At 44.7% G+C, this 23,380-nt stretch overlaps 1 protein-coding gene across 1 annotated transcript in view; it reads right to left on the bottom strand.

Moving 5' to 3' along the window:
* Positions 1–2,803: 2,803 nt before the first annotated feature.
* PRR13 (proline rich 13) overlaps positions 2,804–23,380 on the bottom strand; it is a 36,409-nt gene continuing 15,832 nt past the window's right edge. The window contains exons 2-4 of the mRNA XM_040340701.1: positions 16,886–16,931; positions 10,721–11,070; positions 2,804–3,115 (exon numbers count right to left, since the gene is read on the bottom strand). Of these exons, the coding sequence (XP_040196635.1) occupies positions 3,083–3,115; positions 10,721–11,070; positions 16,886–16,904 (402 nt within the window). The 5' untranslated portion in view covers positions 16,905–16,931 and the 3' untranslated portion in view covers positions 2,804–3,082. The remainder of the gene's footprint in view (positions 3,116–10,720; positions 11,071–16,885; positions 16,932–23,380) is intronic.

The following is a 23,380-nucleotide window of genomic DNA, read 5'->3' as shown; positions in this document are numbered from 1 at the left end:
GGGCTGGGCACTGATCAGCCATTCACAGGAAGCTTTGTATTCCTCTGATTGGCTGGTGAGGGACAGGTGGATGAGGTTACGATGAAGCTTTGTACTCTCACCTTATGTTGGATTGTGAGAAAGAATAGAACTCATTGTCTGGCTTCTATGGCAATGTGGAGCCTGTTAAAGGGATTGTCCTTCACTTCCTGTCAACAGCAGTTTTACCACACAGGACATGAAAGGAGAGCTACAATAGGAACACAAACAGAAATAAAAATCGGACAGGGATTCTAGCCTTGCATTACTCTGCTAAATACAGCACTTATTATTTTTGTCCGGTAAAATTCTGTCAGTAGGACAGGCATTGAGAGCAATTCTCTCTTATGCCTCGTACACACGGTCGGACTTTCCGAGGAAAAAAGTTTGACTGGCTTTTTTTTTCTCGGAAAGTCTGGCCAAGTGTAGCCTCCAGCGAACTTTTTTGTCGGAAGTCGACGGACCTAAGATGGAGAACCTGTTCTCTTTCTTTCCATCGGACTTTTGCACGGTCAAAAGTCCGAACGTGTGTACGAGGCATAACAGTCTCAGATAGCAGTGAGCTGGGTTCTAAATTGTCTCTACTCTATCCAGATTTATGATTTGTACATGCAGATTGGCTGCATGTACAAAAAGTGATCACATTATTGTCTACTTAACACTTGTGGGTGCCACACAGAGAAGTCGCTGGGGTGGGTGGGCATGAATTGAAGTTAGATCCCTGGCTCCATAAATACATCATCCAGCACATAAAACTTGACACGTGACTGCAAGCAGGGGAGGCTGCATATATGATTGTATCATTTAGTGCCAGTTCACACTAGTGCACTGCCAGACATCACATATGATTCGCACTGCATTGCTGTGCAGATCACTTGCGATGCGATTTCAGCCATACAAACTATCGCTGAAATCACATCGCATTCGCACCAAATTGGTGCAGGACCGGATCGCATTGGTGTTCACTATCCAATTCCTGCACCATTTCACAGTTTGGGATTTAGGGGTGTCATTACTTTTACATTGACACCCCCAGCAGTTCTCAGAGCTTAGTGTGAACCACTATGCAATGCGGGAACCGGAGCTGAATCGCAGGGTTTCCTGCATCTCACCAGTGTGAACTGAGCCTTACCTTTGCTCGGACTCTCCTTCCCCACACCCATTATCAGTCTAATCATTTGGTGTACTAGGGGTGATAGGCATCTAGTATAAGCAAGAACTAGTTTTATTTTTTTAAAGTGTATTTTGTGTGTGTACTCGAGAGAGGAGCCGGACTGCAGGAGTTGGGAGTAGGCAGGCCTCCCCCAGAGGCAATCTGCCACCTTTCTCCATGCCCCGGGTGGCAATGGCGGGTGTGTGAGGGGGTCCTCCCACACAGCCCAACCCTACCTGCTCCACTTTGAAGCCCAACGGGGCAGAGGGACTCCCTATAAGGGAGTGAGAGGATTTGCCCGCTCAACCAGCCCCGTTAGTCCTTCGCCTCTCCTTTTTAGAGACCGCGTGGTCAAAGTGCGTGCATGTTAACCCAATTTCGAGTGCGTGTAAGTGTGGGCGTACTAAGCGCAGGCTTACCTCGCATAGCACACTCACCGGGAGCCGGGCTGAGACCACCAAACTCAATTCACATGTAGCCGAGACCGGGATCCGAACCCCTAGCTGCAGAGGTGAATGGCTTGTCAGCGCAGTGCCAATCGCGTTGAGCCACCGCAGCTCCCTAGCAAGAACTAGTTATAAACGATATATTAAAAATGTCACGTTTTGTTCAGTGAATAACAACACATGCAGAAAAAAAGAAGCACAGAAGCAGCCCTTCCCATTACCGTATTTTCTGGGGTCGTCTTATATGGGTGAAGAGGCCGCAAGGTTGATGTCAGCCCCCTGGGTGCTCGATAATACTGTGTAAAAACAGTATGCGCCGCTCAGCCAATCTCGGCAGGTGTTTCACTCTGTTGATGACTACAGAGCCTGCTCGGATTGGAGTAACCACCTCTGCCAATCCGAGCAGGCTACATTAAGTAGCCTGCTCGGATAGGCAGAGGTTGTTACTCCAATCCGAGTAGGCTTAGCAGGCTCTGTAGTCATCAACAGAGTGCATTGCCCGCCGGGATTAGCTGAGCGGCGCATTTACTGAATACATAAAGCTTTACAGAGCACCCGGCGGGCTGCGGCCTATTAGTTTTTGAACAACGGTATTACCGTACAAGGGGGTGTTGTCTTATATGGTGAGTAGGGCACAAAACCAGTTTTTTTTTTGACAGTAAAACAAAACCACAGTTTTAAACTCAATATTAGGGGGTCGTCTTATATGCCCAGCCACCTTATACACCGGCAAATACAGTACTTTTAAGTGGTCAGTCAGATGCATGGACATCTGGTTGTTCAACCCTTAGGACTCATCATTGGCCCACCGATTCATTCTTTAGATGTCCAGTTTAGGTCCTCTTTTTTTGATGTCTGTGGTCCTATTAGAGGGATTTACCCTAACTTCTTGTGAAGGGCAGGGAGTGTCAGAAAATCTATCCAAAAGGTGAAACAGAAAATCACATTTTTAGTGGAAGTGGAAAACAGTTAGGACTTCAGATAATGTTTTTATTGCTTTCTCTGCGGCTTTCTATGGGGGGGGGGGGGCACTCATTGAAGAGGAGGAGCCAGGAGAGACAGCAGTCAACCCCAGAAGAGGAGTATTTGGGGTTGCTCTGTGCACACTGCACAACCATTGCACAGAGCAGGCATGTATGACAATTTAGTTTTTTTATTAAAAAGTTATAATCAAAAACACGAGCAGTTTGTATCTGTGTACAGATGACTGACAACAGAGAAAATTAAAACTTTATTATTGGAAGCAGGTTAAGGAATTAAGTTAAGTTAAAAAGAAATCTGGAATGCATAGTGTTGTTCTTGCAGTGTAAATGGCTTAGAACTCCGCAGGAATGATTGAATTCATCTTTGATGACAACAGTTTAGGGTATGTATTGTAAGCTATTTAGCTACAAAACAAACTGTTCATGCTACTACTTGGGGGGATTATCCCTAGACTTCTTCAACAAGCAAGGTTTCTTCTTTTCTAGTCACTGCTGGAGGAAGATGATGAAGATCTCTGAAAAAATAAGGGAAAGGAAAGTTAGTATAAGCCCATGTACAGACTCCAAACAGTTGTCTTCAAGAAGTTTATAAGACTTACTATAATAATTTGCAGACTTCTTATTTATATAATAGTTGTGTCACCGGTGCAAAATATATACAATTGTAAAATCAAATAATTGATATAGATGTATCAGCTGCAGCTAAAGTGTTTTCACCCCGAAATGAAATATCAAATGAACCAATATAAGGAAGCTTCCTGATGATGCATTGAGCATGCGAAACATGTTGAGGCATAGGAGTTGATTTATCAAAATGGAGAGTGCAAAAACCAATCGGCCTCCAGTTTTTTTTTGGTCAACGCCTAATTGAACATGCTGAGATTAAAAGCGGATTGGATACCATGCACAGCTACACCAGATTCTGAGTGCACCGGTTTTAGTAAATCTCCCCCATAGTGACACAACGGATATGCTAGTTCCTGCCTATGGTCAGCACAGCTGAGATTTGGAATACAGGCCAGCTTCAATGCACGGAGCGATGTGACAGCCACAAATTTGGTTTGCCGGAAAGACCTAGTGCCGGTCTGAGGGCACTTGCACATGCGAGTTGGCATTTTGTTTTAACACTGTACACTTTTATATGGAATAAATATGTTGTGCAATGATAGCATCTTTTTTTATTATATGATTGAGGAGGAGAGAAGTGCAATATAACATACATGATCCCTGAATGGTTAAAAAAGACCAAGGTTACATTGATTATCAGCCGATTCAGCATCCCTGGTAGTGTGGATATTTCCTCCAATATTGAGTGTATTTCTGGTGAGAGAGTAGTTTGGACAGTGGAGGATTATACAAACAGTGGTGGTGAATAGCATGTATGGTAGAGGTCGACCGATATCGGTTTTTCTCTGGCCGATGCCGATATTTGGAAATCGGGGCGGCCGATATGTGTTGCCGATTTTTTGTGGCCGATATTTTAGGCCGTTTTTTTTTCTTCATCTCAAAAAACCTAGGGTGGAGAGGTGGGGAGGAGAGAATTGTTTAGGGTGGAGAGGTGCCACATTACTGCCCACTGGTGCAGCCTTTCAGTACAGCCTATCAGTATCCATTACTGCCCACCAGTGCAACCTCATCAATACCCACCAGTGGAGCCTATCAGTGTCCATAAGTGCCCACCCGTGCCACCTCATCAGTGCCCACCAATGCACCAGTGCATCCCATCATTGCCCACCAGTGTATCTCACCAGCGCATATCACCAGCGCATTTCACCAGTGCCAACCAGTGCATCACCTCATCAGTGCCAACCAGTGCATCACCTCATCAGTGCCCGACATCAGTGCCCACCGGTACAGCCCAATGTAATTCACTGCCACCTCATCAATGCCCACCAGCGGAGCGCTCCAGGCTCCGTTCCATCTCCTAGCCTAGCACAAGAAAGCTCCATTCGTCCCTGGCTCTGACGTGCTGCCCTGCCTCTGCCTACAATCCCCAGAATGCAGAGCAGGCCGGTAACAGCCAATCGGCGACCACCACTGCCGACATCCTCCACTCTAAAAAAAAAAAACGTCCCCTGACGTGCTGCGCGTCCTGCCTCTGCCTACAAACCCCAGAATGCAGCGCGGGCCGGTGCTGGCATTGATGAGGTGGCAGTGAATGACATTGGGCTGTACCGGTGGGCACTGATGTCGAGCACTGATGAGGTGATGCACTGGTTGGCACTGATGAGGAGGATGGCGGCTGCCGATTGGCTGTTAGCGGCCCGCTGGTTGGCTGCCGACTTCCTAAACTAAAAAAAAAAAAGTCAGCAGATAGCAGCGAACGAACGAGCGGCTGGGCAGGCAGGCGGAAGAATTCCATCCAGCACACCCCTACCTCAGATCCCAGACAATCGGCCTATTTTTCATAATAATCGGCCGATGCCGATATCTTTAAAATGGCAAAATATCGGCCAATATATCGGTCGACCTCTAATGTATGGCACTGAACTGGAATCACTGAGGAGTGATTACAAACCCATTAATTTTGCATGAGTGGAAATTTTTGTGTATATTATGGGTTCACTTATGGGCAGAAAATATAGTGATGCAGTCTTCTTATTTAGCTCCTACCCGATGCAGCCCATAAAAACAAGGACTACCTCACCACTCGGTTTACAGTCCATTATAGTAAATCAAGGGACATAAATTCTATGTAGACAGACCACCAGCTAAATCAAAATTAAGGCTAAAAATGTGGGAAATAAATCCATGCACCAGTTCAGCCTCTGATTTCCAAGAAAAATGTAAAGAATTAAATTAATTATTTGGTGGGGGTGGGTTTTCCACCTCCATAGCTTACATTATTTGGTTAATAGGCACTTGATCAGAAAATACAGCAGTTCTCATGGGCAACCGTTGAGAAAGAACCAACCAAAATAGCAGCAATGTTTGAAGTGTTAGGTCACCGTTACAATTTTTCTCTAAAAAAAGGTGAACACCAGCAATCTTTAGCTATAAGGGCTCCCACACAGGCTCCACCGGTCCAGGGATTTGAATTCTCTGCTGCTCACTCTCCTGCACTGCCAAAATGGATTTTGATTGGTCAGTGCCATCCTAAACTGGAGGGCGCTGATCAATTAGATTCCCTCTGGTTCATCCTGGCAGTACAAGACCAGTGGAATGAGTGCAGGAGTCCTAACAGCTAGGTGGCAAGTACAGCAGGGAGAGGATGGGTTGGGGAGGTCCAGCATTAGCTCACCTTTTAGAGAAAAACTATAAAGGTGACCTAACACTTTTTAATAGAGATCCCAAGAGAATAGAGGCAAGTATACCCCAGCAACCAGTAGGAGAGCCAACATAGAGATACAGTAGAGTTGATTTACTAAATCTGGAGAGTACACAATCTGGTGCAGCTCTGCACAGAAACCAATCAGCTTCCAGCTGAATTTAGAAGCCGATTAGCTACCATCCATAGCTGCACCAGATTTTTTACTCTACAGTTTTAGTAAATCAACCAGTGTATTAGAAGGCCATAATGACATCAATAGTGGCAGCTGATTGTAGACACACGTGGCCCAATACTTGATACCTTCTATCCCAATTTTGATGACATTGTATACAAGGAGTGGGACTTAATTGCAGCCCTATATTTGCGGCTTTTTTCACCAAAGCTTGCTATATATAAAATACTACCTAGGACCTTCCGACTTATTGCTAGATGTGCCTTAGTGATAGATTTATCTATTGTGGTCTCTATAGGGTTACATTGCTCTCAGGTTGCTAGGTTAGATTTACCTCTATAGATCCTGGAGTGCCCCAGTTGGCACAACCATCTGCAGGTGCATTTTTAAGGATTGCTATACATAATGGATAGCTCCTTAATATTCTTCCTGAAGAAGTGGATTGTCCATGAAACCTGTCAAGGTGTTTGGGGCCCAAATAGGTTTATACATATTTGTAATTATACTACAAGTATCTATATGTACTAAATAATCTTTATTACAGTGTAGATGTTAATGGCCTCAGTCTGCAGTTCTTCAGTCCAATATAGTATGGTCCGCATGTATATTGCACAATTTCATTTTTTTTTTTGTACTGAATACAATTTGAATATCTTAAAAATTGGTGTTGTACCTCAAAAAGCCCATTAGTTGGTTCAACCATTGTATCTTTCAGTTCTATCACACTATAAGATGTCACCAGCTGGTGTTGCAATCACAATTTACTGTATGTTTCAAGTATCTCCTTGTCCCCCGAAAATCCAGGAACTGCAGGAGGTTTGAACCCTCAATGTAATTCCATAGAGAAAGGGTCAGCAACATCTGTACTCCAGCTGTGGTGAAACTACAACTCTCACGAGACATTGCAAGACTCTTGACAGCCACAAGCATGATTCTCAAAGGCAGATGCATGATGGAATTAATAGTTTCATTATAGAGTGATGAGGTTGCTGAATTTTCACAGAAAGTTCTCAGACAGACACAAATGAGTCAATTTACTAAAAGGCAAATACATTTCCTCAGAACTTAGTGAATGAGGTTTAGCTCTGCTCAGTTCCATCATCGAATCATGTGCAAGCAAAAAAAGCTGTACATTTTTTATTTTCCTTGCATGTGATTTTGGATTTCTTGCAAACTGAAACGTTACCTTATTCACTAAGCTCTGGATCAAATTGCCCTACAAAGTAAACAGACCATTTGACTAACAAATCAACTCAACTCCAGAATTTATAGTTTTCAAAGAAACTCCTGTTTAGCTGCTTTTCTACATGTCTGAAAGTAACCGCTATACCATTGGGTCCATTTACAAACGTTTTCACATAAAAATTCAAACAACGTTTACCCAGGATTCACATTTTTTCCAATCAAATCCAATTGATTGATTATAAATACAAGGTGGTATCAAAATGTTTGGAGACTAGTTTTGTAACAAGCCAACAGATGGCAGCACAAGGCTGCACACAGCTACAGGGAGCACTCACCTTCATAAGTCAGTGTGCCAAAAGATATTGTCCTATGTACATCGGGAGCTGTGCAACTGGTGCTATTCTGACCATGTGCATTACCACATCTGCCATTTCAGACCTATGGCTTTGAGATAGATTTCCACAGATGTCTGTGCTTGGCCTGCTTTGTTCTGGTTCTGACCCAAAGCTCCATCTTTAGTCTGTTGACTGTGACTATAGACAGGTACTTGGCCATCAAGACCCCTCTCAAGTCAGTGAATTGTGGAGGGGCCCAGGTGGGGTATTTTATTACTTTACATGGCAGTAATGATGTGTACAGTGCTTAAAGGAACCAATCATATTTTACCCTTATTTATCACAGTCAGATCAATGAAATATGATTGCCAATTGCTGGTATTGGTTATTTTTGTTCCTTATTCAGGGTAATTGTTACACTGAATAAAAAAAAAAAAAAAAAAAAAAAGATAACTAATATCGACAATTTTATATTTTATTGACCCGCCTGTAATAAATAAAATATGATCATTTACGAGGGCGTGTTTAGGGGCGGATAGAGGAGGTAGGGCAGGGTAGGGGTTGGGTTTGGAAACTGGTGGTGAGTAACTCTTAAAAGGGGAATTAAACCCATCCATAAAACAGTTTAATTTATGGCACATGACGGGGAAAAAAAAAGAAGAATTTTGTGTGATCAGTCTTATGATTTACACTCCTGTCACATTGCATAGCCATACAGGTCACACCCTATTTGAGCTTTGCAGCTTTCAGGACTGCCTGCCTATCCACTGGACAATTAATCACCACTGAGATGATGCTCTTTTTCATAGTCCAGTGTTTAGGTGCAGAAAAAGGACACAATCCCCCCCCAAAAAAAGAATGTCATCTTTTAGAGACATCTGGCTATAGCTATGCAGTATGCTGGGTACGCTTTACAACAGCAATAAAAACATCTCTCCACAAACCCACAAATACATACTACCAGCACATGCCCACATATCTATTTAAATATATCAAAATCTAAAAAATAAATAAAAATAAAATGTTTTCATTTTTTTTAGAATTCCACATAAAATTCCTAAAAACACACTGTACCTGATGGGATTATGGATAATACAGCCCTAGGGAAACAACTATGCTTTAAGTGATTAGTGGGTGTTTTAAGTGTCATATCTTTTCCCAGATGGCAATAGGACAAACACACTGTAACCTGGCTGGGTTGGATCAATACTAATAGCTTTTGCCAGCTTTTTTAATCGGCTAGCATATGCTGTGTCCAAATTTGGTAGCTCTGTTCCTATGATCTGCTGTACTATACTGAAAACGGACCATGAGCCTCCGCAGCTCAGACGAATAGTTTTGGCTTGGGTACAGTCAGGATAAGGATGCTTGCACTCCTCTTCACCTTCCCTTAATCATTCACAAAAAAGTATTTTATTCTTTTCACCGAAATCAAGGTTTTCTAAAAAATGGGAGGAGAGCCAGTGGTGACGTCATCGCCGAGAGCGGAAGTGTCTCTGTTATTGTTTGCTGTTAGCACGAGAAGCGCATATTACATCGTTCTTATGTAAGAGTATTGTTTTTTTCTATATTAAATATCTATTAATTACTACCCTATGAGCCCCTTCCTTCCTTTTACATCTTGGTACTGAGAACCACAGATCCATGGTAAAGGCTAGATTGGACATCAGAGAGCTACTGCCGCTGTGGGATTAGAGAAGCTTTATTTCAAGCTGGCCAAGGTGAGAGGCTGGGGGAAACAGGTTTTTTGGATAACATTCACTTTGCACAAAGACTCACAGTTACACCTTTACTTCTTTTTGCATGAAGGACTGTTATTTATATTTTTTATTATTTATTTTCCTGGATATATTCATAATTTTTTTGGAGATTGTTATCTACATTTTTTCACTCAAGATATTTATTTATTGGGACCAATTTATTTCACTCATGGAATTTTACCTATTGGGATATATTTTTATTAATTTTTATATTTTATATGTCATCAAATTATTAGTAGCAGTTTTATTGGTGATAGTCTTGTTATTGAATCACTATTTTTTAGCACTGCTTGATTTGCACATTGGATTTTTCACAGCACTTTTTGGATTCTTATTATTGTTATTTACATTTATCCTTGTACACTTATATTTAATCGGGACTAATATTATTTAGCAAGCGCCATATACACCCCCTTGCCTATTGTATATAACAGGAGCTCTCAGGTGGAGCGTAGAGAGATCTTGAAAAAAGAAAAAAAATAAGAAGTGGTTATTAAAAGCGGAAGTAAACCCATTCATAAAACGGTTTCCTTTCTGGCATGTGCCGGAAATGTAAGGCCCCGTACACACGGTCGGTTTGGTCCGATGAGAATGAACCGAAGTTCATTTTCATCGGACCAAACCGACCGTGTGTATAGGCCATCGGTCTGGTTTCGTTCGGTCCAAAATTTCTAAACATGCTTCAAAACCGAACCGATGGACTGCTGCCCCATCGGACCAAACCGATGGTTAGTACAGAAAAGCATCGGTTCAAAACCCGCGCATGCTCCGAATCAAGTCGACGCATGCTTGGAAGCATTGAACTTTGTTTTATTCAGCACGTCGTGTGTTTGACGTCACCGCGTTCTGACCCGCTCAGATTTTGGACTGATGGTGTGTACACATATCAGGCCGTACTGCCACTTCAGAGGTGAACCGATGAAAACGGTCCGACGAGCCAGTCTCATCGGTTTGGTCCGACCATTTGTACGGGGCCTAACACTCCCATTGGTTGTGCTCTCAACCAAACTGTCAAACCATCCAATGGCTGGTGTCTTAACTGATTACATGTGCAGCATCATGGCAGTTGTAGATTAAACAAAGGCAAAAATGATAGGAGGGTTTACTTACACTTTAAGTAATAAAGATTTTTTGAACCACCAGTCACTCTTTAGATGTGCTTGACAAGGATTATACTTCTCTGCACTATTCACAATAATAAAAAAAAAAAAAAGTACTTTTTTCCTTGGAGTTCCAGTTTAGGAAGGAAGGTTGTATGAGCAGAATGTAAGGCGTGTGATCAGCTTCTGGAAAAAATCTACAAGCAACTAACTATCAATTAGCTTTACCCCTGCAGGAAATTTAATTAAAAAAAAACATATACACCATGCACACTGTCCATATATGATCCCACTTACCCTCCCATGTGCATGCTTGTATGCATGTTTGTTTGCCTTCTTCATTTTTTTCCTCATTTTCTTATCCATGGGGTATCCAGGCATCATGGGGTTTACCGGGTATCCTGGCATTCCTGGTGGGTGAGGTCCAACATGTGGAGGGTAGCCAGGCTGATGGTGAGGATGTGGTACGTGTCCTGGAGGATAGACATGCTGCCCAGGGGGGTAGACAGGCTGCCCAGGGGGGTAGACAGGCTGACCTACAGGATACCCAGGTTGTCCAGGAGGGTAGGCAGGAGGCATTGTACCAGGAGGATATGCAGGATTGTTGCCAGGAGGATATGCTGGGTTTGGTGGGTAACCAGGTTGTCCTGTTAAAACAGACAGACAAGCAGGACATTTTACAATTCTAAAGTGGCATAGAAGTGGATTACGTTGTGGTTTACAAAGTCAGTTTATGATTACAAGAACTCTGTTATGCTGAGCATTTGGTGAGGGTAGATGTATCCCAATAGAAATAATAGAAAGTTCCTCATGTATTCTCTGTCACTCCTCAGCTTCATACCATTGGTATGAGGCTGAGGAGTGACAGAGAATACATGAGGAACTTTCTATTGGGTTACATCTATCCTCACCCCTAAAAATTAAGTTCAGTGGCGCAAGTGGTGCAGTAGAGTGAACAAGTGGAACTCTGATTCAAGAACATTTACTACCTCCACCCACTTTACCTAAACACAGCAGAATCGAAAGGAGCGAGAGTTGGAAGGAGCGACCCTGTTTGAACAAAGGAGATTCATGACCTCCTAAGCACACGCTTACCTGCTGGTGGAGAGTGCATCTTCCAGGATAAACACGGATATACATTCCAGGCCCTTTATTTTCATACTTGTGGTGAGTGCATCCCCAAAAGGGGAGTTAATATCCCCCACGTGGTGACCGCCCCCCTTGGTGAAAGGAGCACTGATTAAGGATTTCTTCTGTGTATTTTTCCATCTGCACTATCATCGATTTCCTATATTTTGATATATAGAAGTGTTTCAAACGCCAGTTTGGAAGTAGCGCTGCTACAGTTTTGCATTGGACTTTGGGACTTTATGTTTCATTTTTTTGTTTTACTGTTTTCTTTATACATACATATACACAAAAAAAAAAAAAAAAAAAAAAAAATTAACCCCTTTTTTTGGGGTTTTCCTTTTTAGCAGCCGCTTCCCGCAGTCCAGTAACAAAAAAAGACCCTCAACATACCACTAGGTAAGTGGCTGCAACAGCGATGTAAGTTCTAATAAAAGAGCATCCGGGTGTTCAGTAAGAAAAAATTCATCCCACAGGGATTTGCGGGATAAAAGGTCCAAGGATCTCAGTACCTCAAGGAAACACTCTTCTTCAGCACACACGTCAAATAGCCGCAGGTCTTCCCCGCAAATGGCTAAAAGACTCCCCTCTCCACATTATTCCGCCCGTCCCAGAGACAAAGCTTGCTGGGTCTGCGGAAAGTAGTAACTTCCAGGGAAACTAGTCTGTAAAGCTTCCACCAATAGCACCTATTACAGGATCTGGAGGAAGTTCTCTGAATTTTCAGAGGCTAAACAAATTCAACCCTTCAAATCCAAGGGTTCAGGAAGTGCTTTAGTTCCTTTAAAAGGGGTTAGATTTAGGTCTGGGGCTTAACTCTCTGAAGGTTCAGGTCTCGGCCTTATCAGCCTTAAACAGACACCAGATGGGCCTTAAACATTTCTTGAAGGCCGTCTTGAGACTAAGACCACCAAGGAAGTCACTATATCCAAAGTGGGATCTGCCATTGGTACTCAGCACACTCGCGGCTCCTCCATTTGCACCTTTGGAGGACTGCTCCCTAGAAGAAGACATTACCCTCAAAGCAGCATTCCTAATCAGCGTCACCTCTGGTCGAAGGGTCTCGGAGATCCAAGCCTCAGGAGCGGAGGACCCCTATATTATATTCTTTACAGACAGGGTGGTCCTCCAGCCGATCCACCAGTTGGTTCCTAAAGTTCCCTCTATATACCACCTTAACCAAGAATGGATGTTCCCAGCTTTTGGAGAAGATCCAGTTCATTCAGTTTTGAGTAAGCTGGATGTGGCAAGAACTCTCAGGCATTACATTAAACTGACACAAGCATTTCGGAAAGACCAACGTCTCTTTGTAATCTCTAAGGGAGCAAGAAGAGGATTGGCCACATCAAAGACAACTTTAGCAAGTTGGATTGTACGCCTCATTCATAGAACGTATCGGGCTAGTGGTCTTCCGGTTCCAAAATTGATAAATGCTCACTGGGCGGCTCCTCCTGGGCGGCTTTAGCACGAGTCTCTCCAGAAACTATCTGTCGTGCGGTAAGTTGGTCATCTTTCACTACATTCATGACCCACTATAGTCTGGATCCAGCTGTGCTTACTTCCCGTGACTTCGTAAAAAAAAAAAACACCTTTACAGTTTTCTACTTTATAAATTGAAATTAAAACTATTTTTGCAGCAGCCCTCCCTGTAAGCGAGTTATTTACTATATGTTTGCTGCCATGAAGGCACCAGGAAAACGGAAAATTGAATACTTACCTTTCCGTAATTTTCCTTTCCTGGTGCCTATCCATGGCAGTTTACGCCCTCCCTTTCTATAATCCTTAATCGTTTGAGTCTAGTTACAAGAATGTCGGATAGGGGGCAGTCGCTCTTTTATAGTTATAATTGGTCCTGTGGGTTGGTTGGGGGCGGAGTAACCAACCATATGTATGCTGCTATGGATAGGCACCAGGAAAGGAAAATTACGGAAAGGCAAGTATTCAATTTCCCGTTTTAAGACGATGACCTAGTTCCTATGTGCGGTTTCTCTGGCTCTGTCACTTACCTGAAAACATGTTAGCTGACAAATCCCCCATTACTTCATACTTCACAGCTAGCCTATGACAGCACATGGGAAGATGGGGGGAAAGTACTGCATGTACTTTGTCCCCTAGAGAACAGAACTTAATAAAACATTTAAATTAGACTTCTGTATAGCAATTTTTATACTATTACAGCTTGGACCAATGCAAGTATGTATGTCCCATATATGTAGGTTCCCAGCGGAATATGGAAATCACTGTAGTAGCCACTGCTACTACAATGATTTCCGCTACCTTCTGGATTTCATGAAGGACCCATGTATCCATTTAGGAATTTCTATACATAAACTTCAGTTTTAAATATCTAATACTGTGCCACATTGGTAGTACAAATAAAAATGTTGCAAGACATTTCAAACAAATGTTATTGATTAGAAACCATTGTGCTGGTTATCTCTGGGTTTGAGCTGTTCATGCATCATTTAGACAGCCATTCAAAGTTCATGTTGTGTTGTCTTAGCTACATTCCTTGTGACTGAAATGTCTTCATGGAAACCGTCACAAACATTTATTTTTAACATCCATTTATGGAGCACCCTGTATTGCCTAAAAAGTAAATATATACAGCATGCATAGACAAAACATTTTTTTAACAAGAGTAGAGAAGGGTTAAAATCACTGTCCGTTTAATTTTTATGGAAGGTTTCCCTCCATTTCCTGTTCTGAAGATGCAACAGCAAGGGAGAGAAAATCTCCAAAATGAGGGAAATCTCTTTAACAACTGTCACCTGAAAAGGTGTCCCCATTGTTAGATTTTCCCTTATCTCTTGTCCTGGTGACAACTCAAACATTTTGGATTTCCAGTCATTTCTGTCTTCATAAAAGTCGCCATCGGGACAAATAAAGAAGGCTTATTTACCTCAGAGGCGTATCTAGTGAAAATGGCGCCTATGGCAAGCACTGAAACTGCGCCCTTGTCAAAACATTTAAACCCATCTTTTAGATAACCAGGGACACGGCGGGGACAGAGAGGGACACTGGGGACCACTGGCGGCTGGTACTGAACATTTTTGGGGGGCGCAAACAAACTGAAAAAACCCCCATAAATTTAAGCCACTGTGCCCATCAAACGCAGCCACTACCCCATGTAGATCCGGTCTGGCCAGTCATCGGCCGTCTTGGGTGCACCTGTCACTCCCCTCCCCGGGCAGAACGAGAAATATTAGCAATTGCTGTGCTGGCGTTGCGCTTCAGCAGGGTGGGTGCAGCGCCGGGAGCTACATTAGTGCGGTAGGCGGCCGTGGAAGGACGGGTGTTTTTTTTTTTCATGCAGGGGGTTGTCTTTTTGCCGCCCCCTCCCCATGGCGCCCATGGCACTTGCCATGGCTGCCATACCCTAGATACGCCACTGATTTACCTAGAGGGTAATAGGATAGAGTCAGCTATAACAACTCAACAGGGTTTCTAATCCAAATCCAATACCTACTCAAAGACTTTGGCTATATTTACCCTTTAGCATGAGGATCACTTTATAGTCCGACACCCTTCCCTATATATTTGCATTTCCTTTGTTCCGCTGCCAGTACTTCTGGGTAAGGAGATACGTGAAAATGACTTTCCTTCCTCTTGAAGACACTGGTGCTTACCCAATGCCGTCATAGTGGGGTGTGGAAATTGTTCAGCCTACTTAGGGATGAAGAGTAAGGGGAAATTAAGAATATACGGATGCAAGGGCCAACTTTAAAGTGGGAGTAAACTCCCATGTAGGTACAGTAAATGTCCCCTAAACATGCACCATTTAGGAGATATTTACTTTAGATACAGCCTGTCGCCGGATTCAGAAAGCCTGGCTTTACTTGGTGCGGGTGTAGCGTATCTCAGATACGCTACGCCGCCGTAACCTAGTGAGGCAGGTTCTGTATTCAGAAAGAACCTGCGCCCTAAGTTACGGCAGCGTAGCGTATGAGGGCTGGCGTAAGCCCGCCTAATTCAAAATAGGAAGATGTGGGCATTTTTAGGTTAATTCAGTGTGACCCCACGTAAATGACGTTTTTAACGAACGGCGCATGCGCCGTCCGTGGACGTATCCCAGTGCGCATGCTCTAAATTACGCCGCAAAGCCTCATTGGTTTCGACGTGAACGTAACTTACGCAAAGCCCTATTCGCAAATGACTTACGCAAACGATGCAAAATTCGACGCTGGCCCGACGTCCATACTTAACATTGGCTACGCATCATAGCAGGGGTAACTTTACGCCGGAAAAAGCCTTACGTAAACGACGTAAGAAAATGCGCCGGGCGGACGTACGTTTCTGAATCGGCGTATCTACCTAATTTGCATATTCTACGCGTAAATCTCCGGAAGTGCCACCTAGCGGGCATCATAAATATGCAACTAAGATACGACGGCGTAAGAGACTTACGTCAGTTGTATCTTAGCCAAATTTCGGCGTATCTTGCTTTCTGAATACAGAAAGAAGCTACGCCGCGCATTCTAGAATTTACGCGGCGTATCAATAGATACGCCAACGTAAATTCTTTCTGAATCCGGGCCATTGACTTTACTGGCGCATGCCATTCCTTATGAGCCATGCCGTAAAGAGAGACTGCTGCATGCTCATCGCCGGCTCACCCATTCATAACGTCGAAGCTTTGTTTTCAGGTGAGTGTCATAATGGGCAAGTATGCGATGGTGCCTGGGCCCAATTTTTCTTTTTTATTCAGTTTACTACCACTTTAAAATGTAATTGTTATTTTTTGAGTCTGTCAGTGTCCAGATTCATGTTATAATCGAGGATGAGGAGGAGGACTAGGAGGAAGGAGGGAGGAGGATTAATACACCTTTGAGTTTTTTGTTTTTTTTTGGCTGTCCACATGTTTTTACTTCCAGTTCTGGAGACACAACAGGCAATGACAGGCAAATCTCCCCAATTCCCATCCAAGACTGTTGTCACTAGAACAGAAGATTGAAGACATAAGAAGACATAAATGTGGAAATTGCAACTGCGGATTGTTTTGTAAAGGGGCAGGAGTAAGGGTATTCTGATTCTGGGTTTACTACCTGGTGGGTCACTGGCCTTGAACAGCTGTGCAGTTGGCGTTCAGACCTTCAATTTTCCAATGTTCCTTCCCATACTTCAATTTTTATAGGCTGTGAACATTATTGTCATCTGTAGCATCCAGACATTTAAAGAGACAAAGTACTTCACAGGAAGTCAATAATTCTAAAAGCCATCAGGTTTGATCCTGGAGTAAAACTAAAATTCCAATAATGAGATCGTTTTACCCCAATTACCGTACTTATAAAACTCGGATGAGATTTGCGAAAGAACGAATGAACTGTTACATACCTGGAACGTTTGGATACATTGCTCTCCCCGAAAATAGATGTTCTACCTAGAAAGAAAAATTTAGACGAGTCAAATTTCTGTGCATGTAAAAAGAGAATTCAGAGGTGACACTGCCCTTTCAACATTTTACACCGCTGCTGAATTTTCCAAGTAAAAAAAAGAAAATGCAAGCTCAATAATCTGACTTTAGTTTGTTAGAATGCCAGGATAAGCTGCACTCCCTGTTACTCACAATCCTGTCCAAAGTACAAAAAGAGAATAAAAAACAGGGTGTGTAAATGGCAACAAGGTAAATATAGAGGTACTGGACAAGGTGCGTTCTCGTCACACATAGCAAGATAAGAAAGTGTAAAGCTGGTTCACACCACCTACGTTGCACTCAGTGTTAATGCACATTAAAAAAAAAACGTACTTACGTTGATGTGTGTTTTTTTTAAAGCAGAACTTCACTGCATCCAAGCTTCACAACTCCATGGGGGAAGCAGTCATAGTAGTGATCCCAAGCCTGGGAAGGACCCCTCCCTGTGCTCCTCGTACCACCCAATTTCCCTCCTGAACATGGATGCCAAATTCTCTAGCTAAGATCCTTGCTACACAGTTATACCTGCACTGATACATTCAGATCAGACGGGGTTTATGCCTGTACGGGGCACAGACATTAGCATTAGAAGGCTTTACACTCACATTTCTATGACATGTTCTGATAATGCGGGAGTGGTTGCCTCTTTAAGGCTGCATTCACACCTTGGCGTACCTAATCGCGACAAATTGCAGCGTTTTGTACTGCGATTTGCGGCGACAAAACGCAGCGATTGTGAATGCAGCCTAACCCCCAGGTCCACATCTCCTATGCCGAACGCCGAAGCCGCCTGAAAAAAAGGGTCCGGGACTTGTTTTGAGCTTCAGGCGTACGGCGTTTCGGCGTGGAGATGTGAACCATCTCCATAGAGGGCAATGTAAAATCATCCCTCCAGTGTATTAGGGGCTGCTGCGGCGTCGCGCTTCAGGCGTATATACGCCTAGGTGTGAATGGAGCCTAAATGAGAAAAAAAGGGATTTTTAATACAGCTTACCTGTAAAATCCTTTTCTTGGAGTACATCACGGGACACAGAGCGGCATATTCATTACTATGTGGGTTATATGGAGTACCTTCAGGTGATGGACACTGGCAATCTCAAACAGGAAGTGCCCCTCCCTATATAACCCCCTCCCATAGGAGGAGTACCTCAGTTTTGTAGCAAGCAGTATGCCTCCCAAAAATGGTCCCCAAAAGAGGGGTGGGAGCTCTGTGTCCCGTGATGTACTCCAAGAAAAGGATTTTACAGGTAAGCTGTATTAAAAATCCCTTTTTCTTTCTCGTACATCACGGGACACAGAGCGGCATATTCATTACTATGTGGGATGTCCCAAAGCAATGCTTACAATGAGGGGAGGGAGAACATCTTCCCAAGACAAAAGGATTTAATTTAGAGCTATACTCAAATCATAATAAATCCAACTTAGTTGAGAAAAAATAAATTTCTAAATTTAACTCAAAAGGGAGCCCCCCGGAATCCGAGGGTCTCAAACTGCAGCCTGCAGCACTGCCTGCCCAAAGGCTGTATCAGTATTCCTTCTTACGTCCAACTGGTAGAATTTTGTAAACGTGTGGACAGAAGACCAGGTTGCCGCCTTGCAAACTTGAGCCATAGAGATCTGGTGGTGTGCTGCCCAGGAGGCGCCCATGGCCCTAGTAGAATGAGCCTTTAATGATAACGGAGGAGGCAACCCTTTCAAGCCGTAGGCCTGAGTGATTAACTGTTTAATCCATCTCGAGATGGTGGATTTTGCAGCTGCCTGCCCCTTCTTGGGCCCATCCGGTAAAATGAACAACACATCTGTTTTCCGGATCTTCTCTGTAGCTTTAAGATAGGCCTTCATGGCCCTGACAATATCCAAGGTATGCAGCAACCCTTCCTTTCTGGAAGTAGGTTTAGGGAAGAAGGATGGTAATACCAAATCCTGGTTTAGATGAAAAACTGGATATAACCTTTGGTAGGAAGGAAGGATGAGGGCGGAGAACGACCTTGTCCTTATGAAAAATAAGATATGGTTCCTTACAGGATAAGGCCGCCAGTTCCGATACTCTTCTTGCGGAAACTATGGCGACCAAAAATACTAACTTCCTTGTCAGTAAAACCAAAGGAATTTCAGCCAACGGCTCAAACGGTTGTTTCTGTAAACTTGACAGAACAAGATTTAAATCCCACGGACAAAGCAGGGATTTAACTGGAGGATTAATACTTAAGACCCCTTGAAGGAAGGTCTTAACTAGCGAGTGGGTGGCCAGCGGCCGCTGAAACCACACTGACAAAGCTGAAATCTGTCCTTTGATTGTGCTTAATGCCAGTCCTTTATCCACTCCTAGCTGGAGAAAACGTAATACTCTATCGATGGTAAACTTGCGAGAAAGCCATCGCTTGGACTCACACCAGCCTACATAGGCCTTCCAGACCCTGTAATAAATCACCCTAGAGACCGGTTTCCTGGCTCTGATTAGGGTAGAGATTACTTTCTGAGACAGACCTCTACCCCTGAGAATCAGGGATTCAGCCTCCAGGCCGTCAAATTTAGATGCCGTAAGGCAGGGTGGAGGATCGGACCTTGCGATAGCAGGTCTGGCCGTAGAGGAAGAGTCCAAGGGTCTCCCACTACCATCTTTAGGATTAGTGAGTACCATGCCCTTCTGGGCCATGCTGGAGCTACCAGGATGACTGGTATGTGCTCCACCCTGATCCTGCGCAGCAGGCGGGGTAGTAACTGGAGCGGGGGAAATGCATAAAGAAGTTTGAACTGATGCCAAGGGCAAACTAACGCATCGGTTCCGCAGGCCCTGGGATCCCTTGTGCGGGACATGAACCTGTCTAGCTTCTTGTTCAGTCTCGATGCCATGATATCCACGTCCGGCACTCCCCATTTCTGGCAGAGTGTCTGAAAGACCTGTGGATGCAGAGACCACTCCCCCGGCAACAGAGTCTGGCGACTTTAGAAGTCCGCCTGTAGGTTGTCCACTCCGGGAATGAATATAGCCGATATGCAGGGCACATGGGCTTCTGCCCACAAGAAAATCAAGCTCACTTCTCTCTGAGCGGCTTGACTCTTGGTTCCCCCTTGGTGATTTATGTATGCCACCGCCGTGGCATTGTTCGATTGTATTCTCACCGGGAACCCCTGCAGTTTGGACGTCCAAGCCTTGAGGGCTAGTCGAGCAGCTCTGAGCTCCAAGATATTGATGGGCAACTGCTTCTCTGCTGCTGCCCAAGTGCCCTGGCGAGTGCAACCCTCCAACATTGCTCCCCAGCCAAACAGGCTGGCGTCTGTGGTTACTATTTTCCAGGTCACAGGACTGAAAGTCTTTCCCTTCAGGAGATTCTGAGGGTTTAACCACCAAGATAGACTTTGCCGCACTCTTGGTGAGAGTGGCAAAGGAATTTCTAAGGCCTGAGGCCTCTTGCTCCATGCTGACAGGATGGCTGCCTGCAGGATGCGAGTGTGGCTCTGAGCGTACGGAACCGCCTCGAATGTGGCCACCATCTTGCCTAGTAGTCGCATACATAGGCGAACAGTTGGCCTTTTCTTTCTTAGAACTATCTGTATTAGCTCTTTGAGGGCCTTGACCTTTAATAGGGGTAGGAACACCTTTTGTTGTTCTGTATCCAATCTCATGCCGAGATATTCCAGCTGCCTTGTGGGCAGGAATGCTGACTTGTCTCGATTTAGGACCCAGCCGAACCTTTCGAGGTACTGAACTGTGAGGGCCACTGCTCGCTCCAGGCCAGGAGACGAGTGGTCTACAACCAAGAGGTCGTCCAGGTAAGCCAAGACCGTGACTCCTTGGGTCCTTAGATTGGCTAGGATTGGGGCTAGGACCTTCGTGAATACCCGGGGGGCCGTAGCCAACCCGAAAGGGAGCGCCATAAATTGGGAATGACGTTGAGCCACCGAGAAGCGTAGAAATACTTGATGTGGCTGAAAAACTGGCACATGAAGGTAAGCATCCTTTATGTCTATGGACGCCATAAAGTCGTCCTTCTGGAGCACGGCGACAGCTGACCGAATAGTTTCCATCCGGAATGAGCGGACCTTTAGGTACGCATTCACTCCCTTTAAGTCCAAAATTGGCCTGACATCGCCGTTGGGCTTTGGGATGATAAACAGGTTGGAGTAGAACCCCAACCCCTGTTCCCGGACTGGTACTTCTACTATCACCCTTTGGCATAGCAGATGATTCAATGCCGCTATCAATGCGGCTTTTTTCACAGGGTCGCCTGGTACTCTTGACTCCTGGTAATGAGGAGGAGGGATTTTTAGAAACTCTAGTCTGTAACCTGCGGCCACAGTAGACCGGACCCATTCGTCGGGGATGTTGGCTTCCCAAACCCTCATGGGTGGGGGCGCCTCTTCATAAGGCAGACTTAGGGGCTGGCTTAGCTGGTTTGCGATACCAAGGTTTCTTGCCGCCAGAGGCCTGTCCCTGCGATTTGCTGTTAAAGTTTGATCGTACAGGAGGCCGTCGGTACTGCCTGGAATTTGAGGGCCCCGAAGCCGGGGAAAGCTGCCTTTTACATGTAGGCCCCCGAAACTTCTTTTTGACTGGTAAAAGCGTACTCTTACCACTCGAAATAGTCTGAATGTATTTATCCAGATCTTCTCCGAAGAGTCGCCCTCCATGGAAGGGAAAACCTGCCAGAAGCTTTTTGCACGGGGGCTCGGCCGCCCAGTTTTTTAACCATAAGAGTCTTCTCATATGCACTAAAAATAGTGATAAACGAGACGCTTGCTGAATAGAGTCCTTTATAGCATCCACCGCAAAGCATAGAGCTCTGGGTATATCAGATAGCTCCTCTGCCTGCTGGGCAGGGATGTCCTTAAGCATCTGTTTAGTCTGGTCCTTTAAAGCTTGACAGATTCCGATAGCAGCAACTGCTGGCTGTACCACTGCCCCTGCCGTAGCAAAGGAAGCTTTTAAAAGAGTCTCCAAACGTTTATCAACCGGGTCCTTAAACATTTGAATGTTTTCTACCGGGCAAGTTAGTGATTTATTCACACATGAGATGGCAGCATCCACAGCTGGGAGCGCCCATCTTTTGGCAAACTTCTCTTCTAACGGGTAGATAACAGAAAAATTTTTAGGCGGCAGAAAAATTCTGTCTGGTCGTACCCAATCCTGGAAAATTAATTCCTCCAAAAGAGGATGGACCGGAAAAACTGCGTTGTTCAAGGGCGCCCTTAAGGAGCCCAAAGAGGAAACTACCGGACCCCGGCGCTCCGGTAAAGGCAACTTAAATGCTGAGTGAACCATATCTGTCAAAGACTGGACCCACAGACTCTCCGCTTGGGAGGCTGAGAATGGTTCTTCAACAGTAGATTCCTCAATTTCTGAACCCTCTGGATTCTCGTCCAGTAGGTCCTCCTGAAACTCTAATTCCTCCGGCGAGAGAATTTCAGCATCTGAGGATACAAATTTAGGCGAAGGGGATCTAGTCCGTTTCTTGCCTGGTAAAGACTTAGCGAACATAGCCGCCAATCTTTCCTCTAGCCCACCCAAAGAGGCAGCTAGCATTTCCTCTGTGACAAACACAGGGTTGGGTGGATCTGGGCCAGCCGCCGCACCAGACCCCCCTATTGGCTCAACCAAGGCGGCCACAACTTGGCTACTAGGTGGGGAGAGTACCGGCATAGCCTGACTCATGTCCTCAGAATCCGAGGGGGAGCCCTTTTGTTTTTTGGCTTTTTTTGCCCCTTTTGATCCTGAGCCTTTGGGAGCCATAGTACAATACCGAGGTACCCCTGCATGCAACAACTGACTGTTTGCAGCTAGGAATAGTTAAGAGGTTTAGGGAACAGCAGGATTACTAGTGTCCAAAAACCCCTGGTGAGGCCGAGTATGTTTATTCAAAAAACAAAGGAAAAAAATCTCTTTTTTTTTTTTTTTTTTACTATGATATTATGTTCCTTTAAATAAAATGTATATATATATATATATATTCTTTTTTTTTTTTAAAACATACGGCCCCACCAGATATCCTTTGCGGCCTCCAACCTGCTGCAAAGGGGAATTTTTGGCTGTAGAAAGAAAATAGGCCAAGCCTAGGATGTACTACCCCTTTCCTGCCACCGGGGGTCACCGGAGTGCCGCTCTGCGTCCCCTCTCCTCCAGCATCAGCTCAGACTGAGCCATGAATGCAGCCTGTCTGTTCTTAACAGACGCGAAGGCACGCCTCTTCCTGCGCTCTCTCCGCCCCCTCCTCCCGAACGGCGCGAAACCGTCTATTTTGGCGTGCCCGCGCACGCGCGCGCGCCTGTCAGGAAGGAGAGAGACACATGGAGACGCGCGCCAGGCGCTACAGAGGCAGGGAGAGAGGATCGAGCCGTCGGCTGCAGGGCGGCAAATTTGAACCCCCGGACAGGTAGGCAGCTAACAGAGACTCTTAAGGACTCAGTTCTTTGCCCAG

The sequence above is a fragment of the Rana temporaria genome, chromosome 2 (genome assembly GCF_905171775.1).
Source record: "Rana temporaria chromosome 2, aRanTem1.1, whole genome shotgun sequence".
Classification (NCBI taxonomy): Eukaryota; Metazoa; Chordata; class Amphibia; order Anura; family Ranidae; genus Rana; species Rana temporaria.
This window is presented reverse-complemented; position numbering and strand designations above follow the sequence as displayed.